Consider the following 24,251-nt stretch of genomic DNA (forward strand, 5'->3'; position numbering starts at 1 on the left):
ATTAATAAGTGGTAAGAATGTAGGGGATTTAGGGGATCTTTTTTTTTTTTAATCATTCCCCTTTGGAGCACACGAGCCAGCCATTTTCCTCTCTGGTTCCACCTGTAAAGCTGTTATTAAGTAGATCCTGATGTATACAAAGACACACAAGCTGCTACATGCAGGTCCCAGAATGAATATGTGGTATTTGAGCTCTTGTCATTGTGTGGTTAGCTTACAGGAATCCATCTTTCACATGCCACCTTTCAAAATAGTGACTTCACCCTGGATTGGGTGTCACAGACAACACAAACAGATTACCACCTGAAAAATCAAAACATTCACACCAGCACAAACATGTGTAACCTGCATGCAGAAAAAACAGCTTGAAAAGCAAAGTTTGCATAAACAAAGGTTAAACCACTTGTCGCAGCAACAACAAATCAGCTGCTGGTGTGATGTCAACATTGGTTTCCAGGTGATGTATGAGGTTGTTGTTTTTTCGATTTGTCTACTTGGTGACTCTATTGCAGCACAACCATTGAATACCAGTGATTTAGAGTGATAATTAGCAGGAAGTTAAGAAGGCCAGTTATATAAAGATGGGCTGTTGAGTTTAACATGACTGCCGGATGAACCTGAGTGGGAGGAGAACGTATCCGGCTGTGGAGCAGCTAAATGATAATTAAAAACGGACATTAGATATTAAAGGCAGAATATATAAAGCATCTTCAATGAGTCTGTTCACCTGTTGGCTTTGTTCTCATAATTGCCTTGTATCCTTGGAATCACTTCATAAGTTACGCCCCCAGTTCCATTCAAAGCCTCAAGGCGGTTCATTCAGAAAGAAAATAAATCACAATAAGTAATTACTTAGGTTCATCCGCTATCTTGGCACAGGAAGGGCCAGACCAACTATTTGTTTTAAAAGACAGAAACACAATAACAGTGGTTTCTATGCAGGCTGAACATCTGAAGTACACTCCTTAGTAGAGTGCTTTGATGTGAGAGATCTTGAGAGCATGTGAGTATCTGTACACTGCTGACACATGGAGCATCTTTTCTCACAGATGCTTTTTAAAATATAACACTCTAAACATGGTGTGGACAGCAGCGGTTGCAGACCATTTTCAAATGAGGTGGGCAGGATGGGGTCACATGCAATTTTTTGTATATTTAGCAAAATATACAATGTTACACAATCCGTTTGGTGTCAAACCTTCAGATATTTTTTGAGATTTCTGCACATCATGACAATTTAGGATCAATTGGATGAAACCCCCTTATTGTCAATATCTTAGAGATCACAGCAGGTCATTTTATACAGCAAGGTCAACTTTCAAAAAATTGTCTTACTACAATGCTAATATGTATTAATGTCTCTAATCAGACATTAATAAAAATTGGTCTTATTGAATCCACAAGAGTCTCAACTTTCCGGTGGTACCCAATTTATGCAATTCCAAGAATTTTAAGGGATAAAGTACACAGACATTTTCAAACATACCATTTTTAGAATGTAGGTTAAAAAAAAAACACATTTAATGCATTCAAAAAAACATCATATTTATTGCCCCAAACTGCATTAAATTAGCATAACATGGGTATATCTGTAGAGGAGACACTCATGCATACCTATACAGTCCATTTTTATTGGGATATCTTGAGCTCAGAGGTGAGGGGACCCTTACCATCCCCTTCCCAACAAACCAGCACAAAACATGGTTTACAACGATGTGGAAGGTTATGGTTTCATATGATATCTTCGGTCTAGCTTTAGATCAGAGCCTGCTACAGCCTCTTAAAGGTGGTAATATTAATTGACATCTAGGCGGGCCAAAGGGGGTCCAGGTTTAATGTTACTGGCTGGCTTTTTTCTTTTTGGATGCAATTTTCTATATATATAGTTCTGGCTATAGTGCTGCCTTATATGGACAAATGATACAGTACTATACCTGCAGGCACCACACCTCTAAATACAAAGGAAACATACGCCACCTGGTTGTCTCAGGTGAAATGGTCCCAAAGTGTCTGCCAGCTTACGTTTCACAGGTGAGAAGGTAACAAAGTTGCACTGAAGGGTGTTTTCATCCAACATCATTATTGCTAAATACTACATTATAAGCTCATGGTGAAACTTTTATTATGATCACAGTTTTATTACAGACTATCATGCACGCAATGTGAAGATGTTTTCTGATGTTCTTTTGAAATCCTTTAACTCCGCCCTCCTGGGTTGGTCCTGAGGTGAGCCGGCTATAAACAGCTGCTCACACAGATTTGTAGGTGAGACTGGCTTCAGTACTCAGACAGGTATAATAGCTGAGAGGGACTGCAATAAAGTGTAAAGAACTCCGCGTTTTTACGCACACAAAGTCCGGGATTTACGCAAAGAGGTCTTATCCACAGAAGAGAACTCATCATGAAGTTGGAGGTGTTGTGTGGAAGCCACTATGACATGAAACACATGGAGATGCCCAGTGATGCAGAGGGGAGTGTGCGCTCTCCTCTTTCTGCTGAGGAGGAGCTGGGGTCGGATGGGGACTGCGTGGCGCAAAGCCCTCCACCTGTTGCTCCATGCACCAGCAGCAAATCCAAGCCATACACAAGGAGACCCAAACCCCCGTTCTCCTACATCGCACTCATCGCCATGGCTATCCGGGACTCCCCCTCTGGACGTCTGACTCTGGCGGAAATAAACGACTATCTGATGAAAAGGTTTCCGTTCTTCAGGGGCAGCTACACCGGCTGGAGGAACTCTGTTCGGCACAACTTGTCTCTGAATGACTGCTTTCTCAAAGTGCTCCGGGACCCCTCCAGGCCTTGGGGAAAGGACAATTACTGGATGCTTAATCCTCATAGCGAGTACACCTTTGCAGATGGGGTGTTCCGGCGCAGAAGAAAGCGCATTCATAATAAAAAGTCGAGCAGGGAGGCAGAGGTGTCCGAGCAGCGCGCAGAGGAGCCGCGGAGCATTGAGCAGCCTGCAGCCGCCACTAACACGGACTCATGCGTCAAGTTTACAAGTTCATTTGCTATCGACAGCATCCTCAGCAAGCCGTTCAAGAGAGACTCAAACAAGGAACACTTACCCCATTTACCCGTGCACCCTGCCTTCACCTGGCCGCGCTACTCTCCACTCATGGTGCCTCATTTAAATACACCTGCCTCATTTTCATACAAGGCAGCCTGCTACATGGACTCCTGTGGTGCGCATGTGCCGAACGACTGTGGGCTGCTTTCACACCTGCAATATCATAGATAAATATATTTTTTTATCTGATGATTAAAAATCATCATTGTGCACTGATGATGGACACAGAGGAGGATTTAAATTGGACTTTATTTTGCTGGCGAAGTGTTACACTATTTGGACATTAAGCATGATCACATTTGATATTTTATTGTAAATGTTACTGAACATAACATTAACGTTATGTTTGTTTAAAAACCGTGTTAAAATATGCACTTTGACTGTTTGTGTGGCTCCTTCTTTCAAAAAACTATGCTCTTTACAACGAAATAAAAACTGAACTGATGATGGCCTGTGTTTGCTATTGCTGTAATATTATTTTATTTTGAGTTTAAATGTTGTCTTTGGTGTGGGTGCATACGAATGAGGACTGACACCTGTTAGGTGCCAAGGCAATAATGGTTATTGGGGACGTTTGGTCACGTGACTCCACCTTGCAAAATTCTGAGCTCTGCTGGAGACTGGTTGCAAGTGACATTTCTTCTTAGAAGATGCTCTTCTCCCTTTTTTTTTTTTTTTTTTTTTTTACTATTTCTTTTATTAAGCATATTCATCCATCCATATAGTTTTTAAAATTACAAAATGATTTTGTCATACAGTAGAAAAAAGCAAGACTTATTCTAAAGTTCCTGCATTGTAAACCTGAGATCTGAAATCTGAATAGTATTCTACTGTTATGATGTCATACAGTATCATACTGTATATTGCAATGCAATCTGGGTTGCCATTGCGTCACTTTAAAAAAATTATTAGGCATTATTTACAGTAAACGTTTTACAGTGTACTGTAAATATTCACTAATTTACTGACAAAGTATTTTGTTGTAAATTTACAAGAATACAGTGATATACTGCAAATGTATTTCTAGTAATACTACTACACTGTATTTGTTTAATGCGGTAAGCTATTGTAAAAAAAATATAATAATACAGTACAGGCCAAATTTCCAGGCGAACCTGCTGCAAGTTAATTACTGTAAATTTACACTGAAACGTTTTACAGTGTACACTGCCACGTAACAGCTTGGGCCTGTACTGCATATAATGATAATGATTATAATAATAATCAGAAGGAAATTATAATTATAATATAAAAACAAACTGGTATGGTAATAATAATATGAATGCTGTCTATTATTAAGATCAAATTCTCCATCATTTCTGATGCGAAAAGAAAAGGCCTTTTCATTATTTACTTTCCAGTGTTTGATGAAGCTCGCTGCTGCCGGAAACGGGCATCACATATTTATGTTTTCTGTCTGGCGCTGCAAATAGCTGTCGCCTCAGTCACCACACATGCGCAGGAAAGGGTTTGTACAACTGGTGCATCCTGAGCGAACCCAAACCCGAATCCACAATAGGAAGAAATGTCTTCCAAGTAGGCCCATTCTTCTTCGGCTAGAAAGTAAATTTCCTTTTAAAGCAGCTGCGCATCCTGGTCACAGCGGGGTGAGAGTTTTGATGTTTTTCATATGCTGGGCAGATTGTGTTTTAACTCTGCTTGTGTATGGGAAATAATTTCACGTCCTTATAAGACATGCGTAAAATCATGTTTTACACACAACAAATGATAATTTCAGCTACTTTGTACAAACTATATTCAAATATTTAATCATCTGAACCGTCCTTTAAGATTTTATTTAGATTTTCTAATCAGTCCATTTCTCCAGGGATGTAATTCAGACTCCACGAGGTAAACTGACACTTGCTCGCTGTGTGTGGTACGTTGGCACGCTCTGATGGAAAAAGCATGCTTCCTCTCATGTCAGAGTCCTAACCCTGAACAGATCCCAAACAAATGAACCCTGCAGGACTGTTCCTCTTATGTACATTTTACAAAATCAAATTTAAAGCACTGTTTTGCGGGTACACATGAGGTCAGATGGAATTTGTCCAAACTGTGGACACTTTACTCATGTCAAGTCCTCGTGCCAAATATCAGTCTGACAAATGCATCCAGAGGTGTTCTGGAAAGTGAGTCATGGGAGGAGATTTGTCTTACTCCACTGCGCCGTGTCCGGCTTCTAGTCTGGATCCTGGCCAGATGGGGAGGGAGCACAGTTCCTGGCGATTTCTTGGAGGGATTTGGGGGGGATAGAGGGGCAGAGAGAGAGATTTAAGAATTGATAGGTGGTCGAGTTGTGTTTGGCCGGGTGGATATGCGCGAGCAAAGTCTCGGAGCTTTATTCCCCCTATCTTGTGGGATTATTGCCAGCGATGGACAGAGAGAGGAAGGAGGAACAGCGGCTGGTGTTTCTTGATTTTCACGGTTTTAAACCTGCGGAGCATCGCGAAGGCGCACCGGCTGTTTAGATATTACATTAAAGGGGTTTTAGTGGCGTTTGAAATAAAGGAAAAGTTAGTTACAGAGAGGCGCAACCATGACGACCGAGAGCTCAAAGCAACATTTGGATCCATCTAATCCTCGCTGCAGCCCAGACGCTTTGAACGCAGCCCTGCTGAGCGCGCAGCCGGTGATGGAGAGCGCACACAACGCATCACCCAAATGGAAAAAGGGAAACTCTGGCTTGAGGCGCCCTGAAAAGCCTCCATACTCTTACATCGCCCTTATTGTGATGGCTATTCAAAGCTCACCCACCAAAAGGCTTACTCTGAGTGAGATCTATCAGTTCCTGCAGGCCCGCTTCCCTTTCTTCAGGGGGTCTTATCAGGGCTGGAAAAACTCCGTCCGGCACAACCTGTCCCTGAACGAGTGCTTCATAAAGCTGCCTAAGGGTCTCGGCAGACCTGGAAAGGGGCACTACTGGACTATAGACCCGAGTAGTGAGTTTATGTTCGAGGAGGGCTCATTTCGTCGCAGACCTCGGGGCTTCCGTAGGAAATGCCAGGCTTTAAAACCAATGTACAGGATGATGAACGGTATCGGGTTTGGCGCGTCCATGCTGCCGCAGAACTTTGATTTCCAATCAGCTCCAGGCTCATTAGCGTGTCATAACAGCTACAACTTAGACCTGATGGGTAATTCAGTGTCAGGTGGTTATGAGGGACTCGCAGGGGGACATCACGTCCCACATATGTCCTCAGGCTCCGGGTCATCGTACATGGCCGCATGTCAGGTGGCCTCTAATACGGACTACTGCCCGGACAGCAGCAGCAGCCCCCTGCAGTCCCCCCCGGCCATGGTGGGCACTTTGGACTGTCAGTCTCCGTATGCTAACGCAGCATCACACTGGAGCTCACCTGGTGTGTCTTCATATATCAAACAGCAGTCTCTGTCATCCAGCAGTCCCACTTCTTCTGCTCTGCACGCGGGGATGTCCTCTTACTCTCTGGATCAGAGCTACCTGCACCATAACGCACGAGACTCCTCTGAGATTTCAGGTACAGCCCCACATATTATATTTTATGATTACTGCATGTGCATCACATTAAGATTAGATTCGTTTTCTACAGAGCTTAGATATATTATTAATGCTGTCTTTTTATTTAATGCAGTTGCGTCAAAATGCAAGTGCTTAGCCCTGTTTACTGAAATATGTGCAGACTGAGCGATGCTTTATAGAAATATAAGTAAAACAGATAAAAGTGACAGGTTTAAACTAATGTGGAGTAATTGATTACATTGTTACGTCGCGCTGTTGCAGTTTTCATCATGCATCATCAAATTGTGTTGTGTCATAAAGCTGTTGTTTAATCAATGTCTTACAATTGGATTGCTTTTTATTTAAGATTTCTTAAGAGGCCTCTGTGATTTAAAATCAGTCAGTTTAAAAATGCTATGTAAGACATTTTACAAAAGCATAAAAAGGACGATTTCTATAGTAATAACCTGCGTGAAGTGACGAAAACGACATTAAATACGATGGCATAAAATATTCTTAACAGTGAAAAAACTTTTTTTTATTCACTTCATTGCAGCTTTATTAAGGCCTTTCACAGGACCCACATCAGAATAATATTGGCGATTTTTACAGTATAAATTGTTTTACGTGTTTTTTGTTGCTTGAAATAATTCGTTATTGATTTTTTATGGTGTTCATATTGTATTTTAATGCACATAGTGAAACACAGTTTATAATAAGCTACCATTAATATTTTTCTTCACAGCTTGTCTGATGGCTTTATTTATGTTTATTAAACGATTTGATACTATTTAACAGATGCACCACAACATAGTAACTCTGCAAGAAGACATTTTGGCTTTGTTTTTTTTTACATTTTAAAAAAAAAAATTTATTCTATCGACATGTTGTGAAAATTTCATTTGGCTGACGTGAAATCTCTTTCTGTGTTAAAAATTAATTTTTAACCATAACGTGTCACATGTTTTTCATTTACAACATAAGACTTAATGGGTTATTGTAAAAACAGGAAAAGAAAAGAAAAACGTCCTTTATCATTGTTGATATTTATACCCACATACTTAATGTTTAATTATAAATAAGAACTGTAAGATTACAATTGCACTATTGTCAAACACAAAGAATAAACACCAGCCAAATGATTTCCGTTACCAGGCAGCTCAATATTTGTTCCCATAAACGGCTTCTCATGGATCCATGAAACGTTTTATTTTGCTTTTAATAATTAATAAAGCCATTAAATAATGACTAAACACTATATAAATAACAAATTCCACCTATCCACATGAATTAAAAATTATTTTTGTTATCCAACTGTCTTAATAAGAATAATCCAGATATAATAAGTGATTTGTCCTCCTGTGTGTCCCCAGTGGGACTGTCCCGATACTCCAGCAGCCACTCCGGTCCGGTGTGTGACAGGAAGGACTTCGTTTTGAACCTAAACGGAATCTCGTCTCTCCACCCGAGCTCCGGTGGCTCCTACTACCATCCACTCCATCACCACCACCAGAGTGTCTACCAGGACGTGAAGCCATGCGTCATGTGACCAAACACCCAGCACACAACTGTCAGGAACTTCTCTGCTGAATTCAACCCTCTAAAGGATTTATTTTAACACAATCTCTGGTGTCATTTGGTGAAAATGGCGATATTATACCCTCAGTGAACTTTAAAACTCATTACGTGACTGACTGTAAACATATGAATAAGCAATATCGACATTCTTTAATGGAAAAAAATACACACGTACCTGAATTAATCTTTATTCGTGCACTTAATGTTGTGTTCCTGAAGTTGGAATTGTTGCTGATTTCCTGCAGCAAGCAATTAAAGAGATTTATTTTTAAAGGATACTTTCAATGTGTTGTTTTTTAAAGCAAAAAAGCGGTAATTCTTCTCCCTTCCTTTCTTATTTTCCTCTATCTGATACAAGATGATTCTTTTTTTATTATTATGAATACTAATTTATTCTTATTATTATTATATCAACTTCTTTTTCATGACGAACATTTTCAACAATGCAGTTTGTGGACGATATCGACTGACCCTTTATCCTAAACTTTAAAAAGCTTGGGTTTGAATCACATCTTTGATTGATGATATAATAATAATAATAATAATAATAATAATAATAATAATAATAAAGGAAACAAAAAATAATTGCAGAATTCAAGTTTCATAATAATTATAATAAATAAATAAAATACTAATACTAAATTAGCGACGTTGCAATCGCATTGATATCCATCACGGAATTCTCGGTGCGGTCTTTAATAAACCTTTTATTTTGAAACTGGAAAATCGATGTTTTGCATTATAAGTAATCTATCATAAAAAGGACATGGTGTAGTTTTATTTTCACTAATCACACATGTTCTCTACAAATATACAAAATGTATTTAAAATGATCTAAAAGAAAGTAGTCCTGTTTTTAATCGGCTCATACCCTGAGGAGAATTCAAATGTTAACTATGTCTTAATTATCCAGGTTGCCCGTTTATATTGTCGTTATGTAATGATTTTTATAAGATGAATTAACAAAGAGAAAAAATGAAGGTAGAATACATACACAACCCTGCTCTGGAAACAGATACAAATCCATCCTTGTGATTTAGTCCTGCTGGTTTTCATGTGACTCTACCCCCACCAAGTGGCGACTGAAGGTTAAAGGTCTTAAATCGTATTTCGTTTATAAATCTGTTATGGAAAATGCTATGTGATATATAATGCTGCTAAAGAGGTTAAAATGACATTTAGTCACCTTAGAATAGAAAAACAGATACAAATGGTTTTGGTATTGTGCAAAAATGCATTAATTGTCGTGAAAAGCTTAAAGTGAGAGTTACCTGAGATACAACACAACAAAATAGATAGATAGATAGATAGATAGATATACTTTATTTATCCCAAGCTGGGAAATTACAGTGTAGCAGCAGCATTACACACAGAGACAATAACAACACAATTAAATAAAAAGAACAACCTAGGCATACTTCAAGCAATAAAATATAAAAATACAATAAAAAATAAAGTGTCTAAAGAAGGAGTATGTATTTAGGAGTAGAATAGAATCCCAGTGCAGAATAAATAAATATAAATATACAAAAATGTTGGTGCTATTGTAGCGGCTTAGTACTCTTTCTGCGTTGTGTGATATGTATTGAGACCAGGACATCTAGTTGGCATCCAGCAATTTATTCTGAAACTGATGAAATAAAAACAGGTGCATCCCTCGTTACCCCACAAGGTCTGAATGCCCGACAATAAACACAAAATCCAAAAATCATACACAAAATACAAAAATCATACCTGATGAAATAAAAACGGGTGCATCCCTCTGAAAAATATAAAATTAAAAGACACGTTAAGTTTCTACTAAAATAAAGTGAAATTAAATTAATATATTAAAGAAAAAAGACGGAGCTCATAGCCCGTAACCTTACCGTTACCCCACAAGGTCTGAATGCAGCTGCCCCCGGGGTGCACGACACTAAACCCCAGGGGTGCTGCGTTCAATACCTGTGGGTTTTTTAAGATGGCAAGTGGAATCACTGATACCTGATTAACTATGTTACACTATGAAACAAATAAGGTGCAATGAACAGTGTGCATAAAAAACACATAAAGTGCATAGCGACAGTATGTAATGAACCAAACTATTATTTGTTATTGTACAGTGTGATGGCATGTGAAAGGAAAGATTTTTTGTATCTGTCCCTATGACAGCGGAGCTGGAGCAGCCTGTGAGAGAAGGTGCTCCGCTGTCTCTCTACTGTGTGATGGAGAGGGTGCTGATCATTGTCCATGATGAAAAATGCTTGACTTAATGACACCAGTTCTGCTTGGAAAGCCAAGTCTTTTCAGGCTAATCTGATATGAGATAAAAGCACACAAACAGTATTATGGAAGCTGTAAAATATGTGTTAAGAGTAATGGAGTAATGAATTATAGATGACTGATTCCAAAAGGTTTAAAGTTTATAATTGTCTTTGCTGTCCATGGTGCTGAAGGGGATTGTGTATATATGTTGCCATGCTATATGTAGGCCTACCACAAATAAGCAAATCAAAACAAATCAGAATGAAACAAAAGCAGAAAAATCTTGTTGCACTGAGAAACCTGTTGGGTCGACTTTCAGATCTTTAAGCTTGCTGCATTTTTTATGATAGTGAGGAAGTTGTTTAAAGAAAGTAAACATGGAAATGCTATATGAATTTAAGCACTGAATCAAATATCATATAACATCTGTGTTTGACCTCTGTCACACACACGGAATATTTAAGTTTTATGGGGAGACAGGAAGTGAGGTCGTTTAGTTCTCTTACTCGATACAATGTATCACAGTGGCTACTTATGACCCACTGAAACATCTTGTGTTACAAACCACTGTAACACCTCATCAGTTACTTATCATTCTATGGTACAGAATGGCTTAAATTAAAATATATTTCACTGTAAGTCTTGATTTTTTTTCTTACATCTAATTTGTGACATTTTGCAGTGAATCCGATTAATGTTTATAAAGAAAAAAATGACCAAAAACCCAACTCAGTTATTTCTTTTTTGATCTTTCTGTCATATAGGGTTTTTAAAAAATGTCTTATTTATTTTAACCTTAAATCCTTATACTGTTTATGTTCTAATGCTTTTTTTATTCTTCATTTTAATGTTCATGTCCTTGAAAGATATTATTCTCCTAAATTACTTTCAAAGTTGATGACCACGCACAAGCATGCAGGAAAAAAAGATCAGGGCTGAATTTAGATAATGTATCCAAAGGTAGAAAACAACAAGTTAGGCCAAGCACTGGAAACTTGACAAAATATTTCATTTAAATAACAAGCTCTCAAATGAGATTGATTGATTAAGCATTTATTTGAACACAAAATAAAAGATGAACATTTAAAAACAAACGAACAACAATAAATACACGACAACAACACAAAATGAACCAGCAACAAGACTCAACACTTATTTGTGTTCAAAAGGAGAGGGAAGAAGCCAAAGCTTATTAAATCCCACCCCTTCTCCCTATAATATACTATATTCAGTTATATAACAACAATAATATATATATATATATATATTTATATATATATATAACACATAGTAATGTAGTTTATAAACTCATTATTACCATTATTAACATACATAACTTGTTATTAACTTACAAACACATTGTGTCAGAAACCAAAAAATCCCAATAAACATGTTATATTTCATGATTAAATATTTAGTGCTTTACCTCTCACAGATCAGGTTCAATAAGGATAATAAATGCACGTTAAAACTTTTTTTATGTGCATTGGAAAGACCAACGTATAAGTACACATACACCCATGTAGTCATAATGAGACAACAATGAACAAACAAACAAACAACAACAACATACAAAAAAAGAAAAATAGTAATACATTTAAAACATAAAACATAAAACATAAAACATAAAACATAAAACGTCAACATGCAGCTGGAAGTTATTTAATCCAGAGCCATGCTATAAAAAGACAGCCTTGTTCATCATTATAAAGGTTACTGTCTGAGAGCTGATGCAGCTCAAAAATCAGAAGGCAGTGCTGCTGAGTTCAGAAGATTTCTTAGCTGTGAGTTTAGCTCTGGATTGTATCATCTTTTATAAAGAAAAATACACTTCTGTTTAGGGTTAATGTATGTAACACATAGTATACCCTATTATAACCCTCCTGTTATGTTGCGGGTCAAACTGACCCATTTCAAAGTTTAAAAATCTAAAAAAAAAAGAAAGTTAAAAGTATTTTTTCATAAAAAGAAAACATTTTTAAATTTAAAATAAAATTATATATATATATGTATATATATGTATATATGTATATATATACATATATGTATATATGTATATATGTATATATATACATATATGTATATATGTATATATATACATATATGTATATATATACATATATGTATATATGTATATATATACATATATGTATATATGTATATATATACATATATGTATATATATATACATATATATGTATATATGTATATATATACACATATATGTATATATGTATATATGTATATATGTATATATGTATATATATGTATATATATATATGTGAATATATATATATATGTATATGTGTATATATGTATATGTGTATATATGTATATAAATGTATATATGTATATATATGTATATATGTATATATATATATATACATATATATATATATACATATACATATATATATATATATATATATATATATATATATGCATGTTTTAACATGCATTTTTTTCAATGAAAAACAAGTGAATTATCCTCATTGAACCATAATCTGTGAGAGGTAAAGAACACCATTGCAATAAATATTGATTGAAATGGTTGATAATTGAGTTATGAATGAAATATGAACAGTGTTTATTGGGATTTCTCTTGTTTCTGGCACTTGGATAATTAATCATGCCCCGGGTCAAATTGACCCACGAACATTATTGCTGTTCCTGAAAAAAAGAACATAACAGGAGGGTTAATACACGGACGCCTATAAAGTTGGAATAATTTGGTTTTCAGACACAATCATCGGTTAATTGTGGTTTCATTTTCATTGTGATATGTTTTGAAGAGATTGATTAAAGTTTTGAGAAGATATACAATTTATCTGTCAAGAATAAATCACATTGTCACAATCATTTCATAGAAAGAGGTAAAAAATATTTCATTCCAACTTTATGGGTGACCATGTATTTAATAAAAAATGGAAAATAAACAGCATCACCTAAATTGCAAACAATGCATCAACAAAAATATATATAAATGAAGCCAAATTAAATTAATATGATATTTGAATTATACTGTAAAACTGCAATTACTGTCATAATCAGTGCTGTCTTGGTGCCCTACAGGATGATGGTGGAAGAAGTTTGCAGTTAAACATGCTAAACATGGCCTGTTTGGTACAATTAATATCTATCATTTAAGATTCACCAAAAAGAATAACAGCATTTTAACATTTTATATATGTAGTATTTAAACTCCCCAATTCTAATACAGGTTGAAGTCTACCATTAACATAAATATCGTCACCCTGTTAAAATAATCGCCTAACTCATTTTTTCAAGTTTTGCAGGAAACACAAAAAACTTAACCCAAAAGTGTAACATATGACATTTATTGATCATTTCACTCAAAAAGGATGTAACAAAGGATGGCTATTGGCATAGAAATAACACTGAGTGTAAATTATGTAACTTAAGAGAAATAAATGACTTAGGCAATTTTGTGAACATGCCTTTGTGACTTAAGCAAGATATGGTAACACTTTATTTTGAAGGTGTCTACATAAGAGTCACACAAGCCTGTCAGAAACATGACATGACAAGTATATGAGCATTAATGTTACTTCAAAGTGTCATTAATGTTTATGACACATCCCATGTCATGTTTATGACATACTCATGTCACTCTTATGTAGACAACTTCAAAATAAAGTGTTACCATATCTTGCTTCAGTCACAAAGGCATGTTAAAAACATTGCCTAAGTCACATTTTATTTTGACTTAGGCATAATAAATCCGCTTAGGTCACACACTTGACATAGGCCATGATCTTAAAGGGGTAAAATCACATGATCTATCAACTGAGGATGTAGGTGATTTTACCATAGGTGGCCGGCGTCATGAAGAGATGATTTAGGGAGAAAAAAACAATTTTGACAAAAAAATGATTCACGCGATTATTTTAACAGTGTGACGATATACGAATGCACACAGATTTTGCACATGATGACCTTCGTAGAAATATGTGACCAAGAGGTAAAAATAATAGGAATCACAATTCCAAAAAAGTTTTGCAAACTTTAAAATATATGAACAAAATTTCCCTTTTAATAATTGCATTGTAAAAAGCTCTCTGACCTTTTCACCTACACACTCTGTGCATCATGTTATATGTTATCTTCTGACTTCTGAGGGTTCTGAGTGGTGATTAAGGCCGTGTCATTATCTTATCTGCTATCTAGTGCCTTCTTTATTAAAGACCACTTGTGCCTTGTGACTGCCGTCAGGATGCCTGCACAGGAGAGACTAATACTGATGTGTTTCACACTGTAGTTCTGAAATGAACCGCGAGGTGGCAGTAGTGTGTTATAAATGTTCTGCTGACACCCCCCCCCCCCCCCCCCCACACACACACACACACACACGAATAACATGCTGCAACGGAGAATTACTAAGCAGAAAATGGGGTGTGAGGTGAAACACAGGCGAGGAAAAACAAACTGTTTCAAAGAATAACACTGACCTAAGCAACAACTACGACACATTTTCACAGTTTCTGAGGAGATGCAAGTTTGAGCTGACCAGAAATAGAAGTTGTATGCAGAAGGGACATCCCATAATCATCACATGGATCCTATTTGCAGTATTAACATTGAATGGACACATTTCCTGTGACCTGAAACAGCCTCAACATTAAATATACAACTGCAACAGCAAGGACAAAATCTACAAATCTCACAAAAAAATCAAACTTTTCTTCATTTTAAGATGTTCACAAACTGCAGGTATTAAAATATACGTATTTTATGTTGATGTTGAAGGTAAGTATAAATATAAACTATTGATCTATTAGTACAATAAATAATAAAGTCAATAATTTATCTTAATCTTTTTGTGAGTTATTTTTAACTTTAAATTTGTCTGTAGAAATGCCATTAAAGAAGGCACTTCATGACTTTTTAAAGTTACAAATCAATTTCGCCCTATCCAAGAAATTAACGATTTCTAACTTGCCCCTTGTGAACACTAGGGGGAGCCAAAATCATAGTTATGGTGGACCTGGAAATAATCTCTCTCTCTCTCTCTCTCTCTCTCTCTCTCTCTCTCTCTCTCCATCCACATTCTATCTAATTTTCATTTTAGTTTTTTAATCCGATTTTTTGTAAACATCAGGCCCTGTCCATTTTTTAATGTCATAGCATTATTTTATTTTATATAATATGTATATTCATATTTTTGTCTATTTGGTATGATTTGGGCCTTTTGTTTTAGCAAAGGAAACCCGTTGTAATAAGAGAAGAGGAGCTGGTACGAAAAACAAAATAAAATATTTAACACAATTAAATCCAATTAAATTTAGCTTGATAATATCAGAAAAGGTGTTCATAAAATCCTAGTATTTCGTAATTGTTTCTACATTGGGGGAAAAAAAACGCCATCAGATGTTTGGTCTGTTGTTTTGTTTATTATTTTGACATCCATTCATGCGTCCCACTGCGACTCAGTCCTGGCGACCTTAAATAATAAAGAGTGGAGGAGGACTGGGTGGGCAGGCCGTGGTATTAAGTAAAAAGCCCGTCGTGAGTTGTGTAAACAGCCCGGGGCGCTGGAAAAAGTTCATGCCCGGGTCCATGTAAGGAGAAACCGGCGGAGCACCGGGCCACTGCACGGACAGTTAATTAAGACGACCTGCGGAGGATTACACCGATATTAGGACTGTAACTTTGCCTCACAATCACCATTAACAATTTCATGCACAGCAGGCCGTACAGGGGCCTTCAGGGTCGGCTCGTTGAACTCTATCTTTGGTCAAAATCTCACTTTATTTTGGCCTTATTTACACGGACCATGATTCCGCAATTATTCTCTAGGGACTATTTTTTTTTTAAATAAAAAATGAAAAAAGGAGTTACATCTGCGTAAATGATCAAGAAGTATTTTCTTTTTCCTTTTTATTATTCCAGAGACAATTCCCAAAAGCCCTCAACACAACACATAATCAAACATTTTAATTTTTAAAAAGCCCCACACGTGAGGTGTCACGCTCACCCCATTTGGTTAGCTGCTCTTTAAACCCCTGTCCTGAATGAACTGTCACACCTCTGGCTCCCGCAGCCCAAACTCTCTTTTAATTCCCTCCGTAATGAGATCTCACTTCACCGCCCACTGGTCAGCGATGCTAAGCTGCGTCCTGCTTTGATCTCACTGTTGAGTCTTTTTTAACTAAGAAAATGCCCTTTTAAAGACCTTAAACTGAACGCCATTTGGTTTATTTGTGTCATATCTTTCCTTGTAATAAAAAAAAGAATCAATAAATAAATATTAGGAGCGACAGCAGGAGAAGAGCCAAATAAAGACACTAAATTGTAATTTTATATGAGAAATATAAGAAATAATCCAACACTACACTGTGATAAAAAACATACTTGCCAATTAATTAGTGCAAATTTACACTGAAAAGATTTACAATTTCTTACTTTAGAAATAGTGTATTACTAGAAACAAATTTGCTGTATTTTTAATGTAATCTTGTGAATTTACAACACAATAAGGTTTAGTTTTGTCAGTAAATTACTAAATATTTACAGTTAAATGTAAAACTATTCAGTCTAAATTGACGGTAGATTCCTGTAAATAAAGGCATTCTCTTAAAGTGCTGCAATCACATATTTTCTCTCGCAGATTGCATTGCCATATACTGTATGACACTGTGAGACATCAATACAGTAGAATACTATTCGGATTTCATCATAAATTTTAATCTTATGTTTACAGTATAATATCCTCATTTCTGTGTAGATATTAAGTATTAAAATTAAAATACAACGTATAGTTTCCTCAGCTAAATGTCTGATAGAGGATTTATATTAATGATTAAATATGCACTGCATGATGTGATTGCGCACGTGAGTCGCTCTGTCAGAAGTGAAGTGTGGAGGCTGCAGTGGGCTGGGAGTTACCGACACCTCCTCGAGTGTGTCCGCGAGCTTTCTTCCTCTGCTCTCTCTCTGCACGGCCTCACTTCCCATTGGACGCTTCGCGCGCTCTCTCTGGGAGGAGCTCCAGCAAAAAGGAGGAAAGAATTTAACTGCGCAAAAAGTCCTGCGCGGTGACGGATGTCCAAAGTTCAGAACTTTTTCAATGTGAGAGACACAGAGATGGGGACGGCTTAGAGCACAGCTGAGATCCAGCACGTTGTTATTGAGACTATTTTTCTGTGAGTGAGCAGTGAGGAGCTGAGATTTTTTGCGCGTTCAGAGGAGAAGTGGAGCTCTCCGTGTGCGTATTTTGGAGCTTTAATATTATTTCAAAGAAGAAATCATGCAGGCTCGTTACTCCGTCTCCAGTCCCAACTCTCTGGGCGTCGTGCCGTACATCAGCAGCGACCCCAGCTACTACCGGGCCGCTGCCGGTGGAGGGTACACGGGGATGCCCGCACCTATGAACATGTACTCCCACGCGGCTCATGACCAGTACCCAGCCAGCATGGCCCGTGCGTATGGACCGTACACCCCCCAACCTCAACCCAAGGATATGGTGAAACCCCCCTATAGCTACATCGCGCTCATCACTATGGCTATCCAGAACTCGCCTGACAAGAAGGTGACCCTGAATGGGATTTACCAGTTTATCATGGAGAGGTTTCCATTTTACCGAGACAACAAGCAGGGCTGGCAGAACAGCATCAGGCACAATCTGTCTCTGAATGAGTGTTTTGTCAAAGTGCCCCGCGATGATAAAAAGCCAGGCAAAGGCAGCTACTGGACCCTGGACCCGGACTCTTACAACATGTTTGAAAACGGCAGCTTCCTGAGAAGGAGGCGACGGTTCAAGAAGAAGGACGCCATGAAGGAGAAGGAGGAGCGGCTGCAGAAGGATGTGCCGCCCAGGCAGCAGGCGGGCCGGGAGCAGGAGCAGCCGGTGCAGCCGGGCTCCAAGCCCGTGAGGATCCAGGATATTAAGACTGAGAACGGGGCTGTGACGCCGCCGCAGGCCGACTCGCCCTCATTGAGCACCGTGCCCAAAATCGAGAGCCCGGACAGCAGCAGCAGCATGTCCAGCGGGAGCCCTCACAGCATCCCCTCCAACAGATCCATAGGCATGGACAGCTCCGAGCACCACCAGCACCACGGCCAGGCCTCGACGCAGGGCTTCAGCGTGGACAACATCATGACCTCGCTGCGGGGTTCTCCACAAGGGGAGCTCCCCTCCAGCCTCACAGCCTCCACCAGGACAGGTATAACACCGTCTTTGTCCTTAAACTATTCTCCGAACCAGACATCTGTGTATAGTTCACCGTGTAACCAAAACTCCATCTCCACTACCTCCAACGCGACCTATCATTGTAACATGCAAGCCATGAGCTTGTACGCCGGGGACAGGTCTAGCCACTTGGCAACGAGCACCACCGTGGACGAAACGTTGCCAGATTACTCAGTGACGACCACCTCGTCTTCCATGGCGCATGGTAATCTAAACTCCGGCCAGGAGGGCCACCATCCCCACCAAGGGAGGCTGACCTCATGGTACCTGAACCAGGCCGGAGACCTGGGCCACCTGGGCGCAGCGTACCCGGCGCAGCAGCAGAACTTCCACTCAGTCCGAGAGATGTTTGAATCCCAAAGAATTGGCTTGAATAACTCACCGGTGAACGGGAATAACAGCTGTCAGATGTCATTCCCACCGAGCCAACCCATCTATCGCACTTCTGGAGCTTTCGTATATGACTGCAGCAAGTTCTGACCAACAGCATAGGCTCAGTTTATTTTCCTCACGGTGTTTGAACTCTTCCAGTAAAAATCCAAGCCCACACCACATGGACTAATATGAGACAGAAAACTAAAAAAACAGACTTGATCTTGGTTTTTCTAAAGAAAAGTGTTACTGCAAATAACACGTAAGTCTCTCTTTGCTTTTGTGCTTTTATGTGTAAGAGGATGTGTCAGTTTTCAAGGACGTGTAAATTGCATATAGTAATTTATTTCTAAAAAAAAAAAAAGAAAAAAAGAAGAAGAAAATGTAGCCGGATATTATGGACCAAACACCAAAAAAAGTGTTTCTAAATTGAATTGCCTTAATTGTCCAAACAAGTGTTCCATTATAAAAGTAAGAAAAAAAGGAACGTGTGTATCGCCGTACTATTTCAAAGATTCTTCATTTGTTGAAAAGTATTCTGAAGGATTTTTTGTTTTGTTTGTTTAATAAATTGTCATTTTATGTGAGTTAAAGTTACGCCTCGTTTCTTGCAGACTTGAATTCAGGCTGTTGATATTTTACTCTCAGTCTGGTGCCTGTTAGTGTAGTGTAGCAGTAAATAGGCCTCTGAGATTCTATTTCTTTATTTATCACAATATGTTTGGACTTTATTAAGCTGCATATTCACATATTTAATATTTTTACCCTTGCTAAAAATAATAAAAAGAAAGAATAAAATAAATGTAATATTGTTCTCCTTCTGCTTCTAAAAAAAAAAGAGTAAACAGGAAAAAAATATCGAGGCACAAATTTATATCCATACGTCCAAAAGAAAACGCCAGATAAGGATGTGTTTATTTCTGAGCTTTTTAAACATTCATATCTCATTTGCGGTTTATATTTTCCTTGTCATATTGAAAATGCTGAGGGTTTTAGAGCAGATGATTGAGGTGCAGCTGACCTGAGGCCTGTACAGACCTGGGAACCAGCCTGCACACAGCAGCACTACTTTGTTTTGGATTGCCTTGTGTGTTTACTGGCGCATACCAGTGCTTACTTAATATCATACCACACATGCCAAAGATAGTCCCGTTGTCACTTCAGTTCTGATGTTTGAATTCTCACCAGTCTGACACGAGGCTGACGTGGATGGAGACATCTACAGCCGTCACGCTTTTTATACGTGACTCTTTTTCTCGTTTTTTAGTATGTGGATATTGAACTGCAATAATACTATTTATTAAATCAGCTTTATGCACTCGGAATGTCAGATTAATTTTTTTATTATTATATTAGCTGGCATTTTTCCTTCAAAAACAATTTCCCTCAGTGACATTAATGGATGAAAATCAATCTCTTTTAATCACGTTCAATTGCAACTCATAAATTACTATGAAGGCATGTATTTATTACTATTACGTATATTTATTCACATACGTACATTACTTATATTATTACCTATATTAACTGTTTAAATTAAATTAAATACGCCTATTGTCCTTCATATCCTGCCGACAATCCAAGCAGCTTTTATTATTTTTTTATCTTGTTTTATTTGTCCCATATTATGTTTTTATATATTTCAAATATTTATTAAAAACAGACAGATGTTTATTTTGAATGTCCTTAATATATACAGCTTTATAAAAATGAATTTAAAAATGTTTTGCTTGGAAAGACTTGTGCGTAACGTGTGCGTAAACTTACGCATGGTCACAGTACGTACATCTTCAGTAATAATAATAATAATAATAATAACAATAACAATGATCATAATAACATTTACCATACTACTAGAATACTTTTATGACAAACTCGTGATTAGCCTGTAGCCCTTATTGCTACACTAAGAGTATACACAGATAATCTGAGCTTTTATCAAAATATTATAACACAGTAATAATATAATCTGGCAATAAATAGGATTCAAAACACCCGTTATAAATATAATAATGACAATAACAACAATTGCTATACACATCTATAATTTTCGCATTTAATTTCCAAAGCGAGATGCCTGGATTTCTATGGAACTTTTTGTTATTATGACCTTTTGAGAAGAATTCTGAAGCTTTTTGCAAAAGTTTCCTTTCTAACATAAACAGAGAAGCTGGCAACATGTCGTGTAACAGACACCAGGTCAGAGCTCCCTCAGACCAGATCATGTCACGAAATATAATATATAAAGCGTGATTCTGAAACACCCTTCCGCTAAATGAAAGGTGTGTTATGTGGCTCATTCCTCAAATCGTTTCCGGCATCTTCAGGCCTCTACAGACCAACAACACACATCAAAACAAAACATCTCGAGACTATAGCTGCAGGCCATGTGTGCAGGCTTCACTGACACGGCGTGTGTTTGTGTACAACGACAGTAAAGAACAAAAGAAAAGACAGTGTAGCCACGATGAAATGCTGCTCTTATGTCCCCCAGCTCCCCGATTGCACCAACTCTAATCAGACTCATAAAAGTCATCAGATCCGTTCGAGTCCCGAGTTTCGGCCCTAATAAACAAACGTCGTGTTAGTCCAAAGATTGATGGCGCCCTCGCAGAATAGACCAGGTCAGGAAGGAATAAAATTCAATCAGAGAGCTGGAATCGTTTTTCATGAGACGGAAAAGGCAGAGAGGGAGACGGGGGTCAATGAGGAGGATGTCGGCCGCCAGAGCACCATCAACAATACAACAGGACACACACACACACACACACACACACACACACACGCAGAAAGAGAGAGAGATGAGCGTACAGCTTGATATGTGTGTGTCTTTTACAACTGTAAATAATTTAAAATGTTTCCAGAATCAAGGTGCACAGAGGGGTTAAATCGAGGATTATAACTTGCACTGTAAATTAACTGATACTGTAATTAACAACGAGCGTATGGTTTCCCACGCTGGGCCCGGGGGCCCTCATCCTGTCCCGAGGGGTCCCACTGCAAAATAGGTACAAATTTAATTTCACTTTCATTTCCCCTCTCAGGAGGAGCAGAAAGATTCCAGTTTTTGCTGCTATGTCCCCACGTACAGGCAGCTGTGGTTGTTTTTTTCTCACCAACAAAAAAAACTAAACACAATTAATCAGATGTTACTTTTTAATTTAACAGTGTCTGTTTGGGGACCCCTGTTTCAGCCTGTTTGAGGCTTCAGTCTGCTCTTTTTCCTGAAACGTTCCGCTACATTCCTGCAAATGCACAACTTCCCTCACTGCTTTGGGTCAAATAGCGAAGACAAAAAGCGTCTATGGAGGCCAAATCTTTAATATTTCACATATCAAAACTGCATATTTTACCTGAATCTGTCACCTCTTGGGTTTTTAAAACAGACAAGAACTTATTTATAAATAACGTTTTGTTGTTTTGTTGCTTATTATATTCTGATATATGCGTAGACTTATTTAAAAAAAAAAAAAAGAGCCAAAAAAGCTGATCATCATGTAATCTGAATTTTATTTCAGTGTTAGGCCTGCTTATTTGGAAGCCAGCTCAAAGTTCAGGAAATGCACATAAAAAACAAACAACTAAAATAAAAAATAAAAAGGTATATATATATATATATATATATATATATATATATATATATATATATAATGAATAAAGCATTAACTACTGTAAATGTAGAATAATGCATTCATTCATTTTCTAAACAATACATAAAGAGTAAAGCCGTGCTGTCTATAATTACTTATTTGTAATTTGTAATTTATTTGTATTTGTAATTGGTCAGCTTAATGACGCACAACAACAAATCAGATGTAAAACTGCAACCTAACAACCTTCAGTTTTTACACTGTTATTACCTCGTAATAACCTACAGTCTATGGTGATAATAAGTGGATGTTGACCAGAATTACATTTCCATTGTTAATACATTTTTTCTTCGAGTATTAACGCAAATATACTGTGTTTATTTGATAGTTTTCTGTATGTTTATGGCAGTAGTAGACTGCATGCAGTGTATAGTGTCGGTCGGCCCCTGCAGACTGTGTGCACCTGTACGGCTCAGTGAGCGCCTCAGCTCACTATGGAAAACGCTGTTTTAACTCTCAGTTATAGTGTACAAGAGCCGAGCTCCACGCGCCATCTGCTTCTAATTAAGGAGTCCATAGACGCACATTCTGCGCGCACTGCGGCCAAACGAGTGAAAGGTTGGAGGTCCAACACTTGTCCTCTCATAGGGGACAATAACCGCTGCACGCGGCCTCATATCCTGCATTTTAAAGACAAATGGTCGTTTCTTAAATGGATTATTCACTCGGATTTGTCCAAACAGGCAGTGATGATGTGTAAACAAGACTTCTGGATAAAATCTTTTAAAGTCCTGCAGCATTTTTAAGTCAGAAGAAATGTTCTCGCGCAGGCCTCGTGTGCGCGCGCTGGGTCGTTGGGATAATGGGGTACTGTGGAGTCAGACCGACCTGTGAATAACCCGGCAGCCTTGGCGAGATACCTGAAAAACGAACAGAGTTGCCTTCAAGTTACACAAAACCTGCTTCTCTGCTGCTCGGGCCTGCGGTTTCTAATTATAGCACCTTTTTACGCAGCGAGCACTTGAATGCAGCAATTATATACGGCGTGGGATACAGTCATTTATTGTCAGGTGTAGTTTAATTTTATGAATGTATTTTTGAAGGTCTTGTAGCGACTTTTACAATCCTTTTTGAAAAATATAAATAGTAGTGAGAAATAAATCCCGTGACAGTAAATTAGATTAATATTTTTTCTTATTCCTTTATAATCCTATACATTGCATTTGTCAAATCAAAGCAACACAGGCATGTGAGGGAATTAATGCTACATTAATAGGCCTATATAAACAAACAAAGGTGTTAAAGAAGTTAATAATTTGCAGTGTTCAGTAGATTTGCCCTGATAATTATGCTTTTTTATGTTGACACAACAGGCGGCCTCTTGAACTTGTATAAAAATAAACATTATAATTATGCATAATTCAGTCAAACAGTAGAATCAGCTGTGTTTTGTTTGTCAGTTGAAAACTACTCACCCTGCTTCAAGAAATAAGTTGCAACTTACCATAATAAATATTACAGGGCTAAAAACAATATGCATATACCATACATTTTACATCCTAGCATGTGTTTATATGGAGAAACAAATATCTGATAGCAGGGAGCAAAGAGAACAAACTTGAACTGTGTAACTTGTGACATGAGAGGGCCACTTCAAAGCGGTCCAACTGCTGCTATTTGAGCCACAGTAGCAGTTGTCTGTGT

General features: G+C 37.7%; 3 protein-coding genes across 3 annotated transcripts; all 3 read left to right on the forward strand.

The window, feature by feature from the left end:
- The first annotated feature begins 2,281 nt into the window (after window positions 1–2,281).
- On the forward strand, window positions 2,282–3,712 carry foxq1a (forkhead box Q1a). Its single transcript, XM_059345076.1, has one exon. It carries the CDS (start codon window positions 2,402–2,404, stop codon window positions 3,242–3,244), a length of 843 nt encoding a protein of 280 aa, XP_059201059.1. The 5' UTR covers window positions 2,282–2,401; the 3' UTR covers window positions 3,245–3,712.
- A 1,806-nt stretch (window positions 3,713–5,518) lies between these two features.
- On the forward strand, window positions 5,519–8,405 carry foxf2a (forkhead box F2a). Its single transcript, XM_059345075.1, has 2 exons — window positions 5,519–6,573; window positions 7,928–8,405. The coding sequence occupies exons 1-2, from the start codon at window positions 5,613–5,615 to the stop codon at window positions 8,101–8,103; spliced, it is 1,137 nt and encodes a 378-aa protein (XP_059201058.1). The 5' UTR covers window positions 5,519–5,612; the 3' UTR covers window positions 8,104–8,405.
- Window positions 8,406–17,424: 9,019 nt separating this feature from the next.
- On the forward strand, window positions 17,425–19,550 carry foxc1a (forkhead box C1a). Its single transcript, XM_059345074.1, has one exon. It carries the CDS (start codon window positions 17,644–17,646, stop codon window positions 19,063–19,065), a length of 1,422 nt encoding a protein of 473 aa, XP_059201057.1. The 5' UTR covers window positions 17,425–17,643; the 3' UTR covers window positions 19,066–19,550.
- Window positions 19,551–24,251: the final 4,701 nt, after the last annotated feature.

Source organism: Centropristis striata, chromosome 11 (assembly GCF_030273125.1).
Source record: "Centropristis striata isolate RG_2023a ecotype Rhode Island chromosome 11, C.striata_1.0, whole genome shotgun sequence".
Classification (NCBI taxonomy): domain Eukaryota; kingdom Metazoa; phylum Chordata; class Actinopteri; order Perciformes; family Serranidae; genus Centropristis; species Centropristis striata.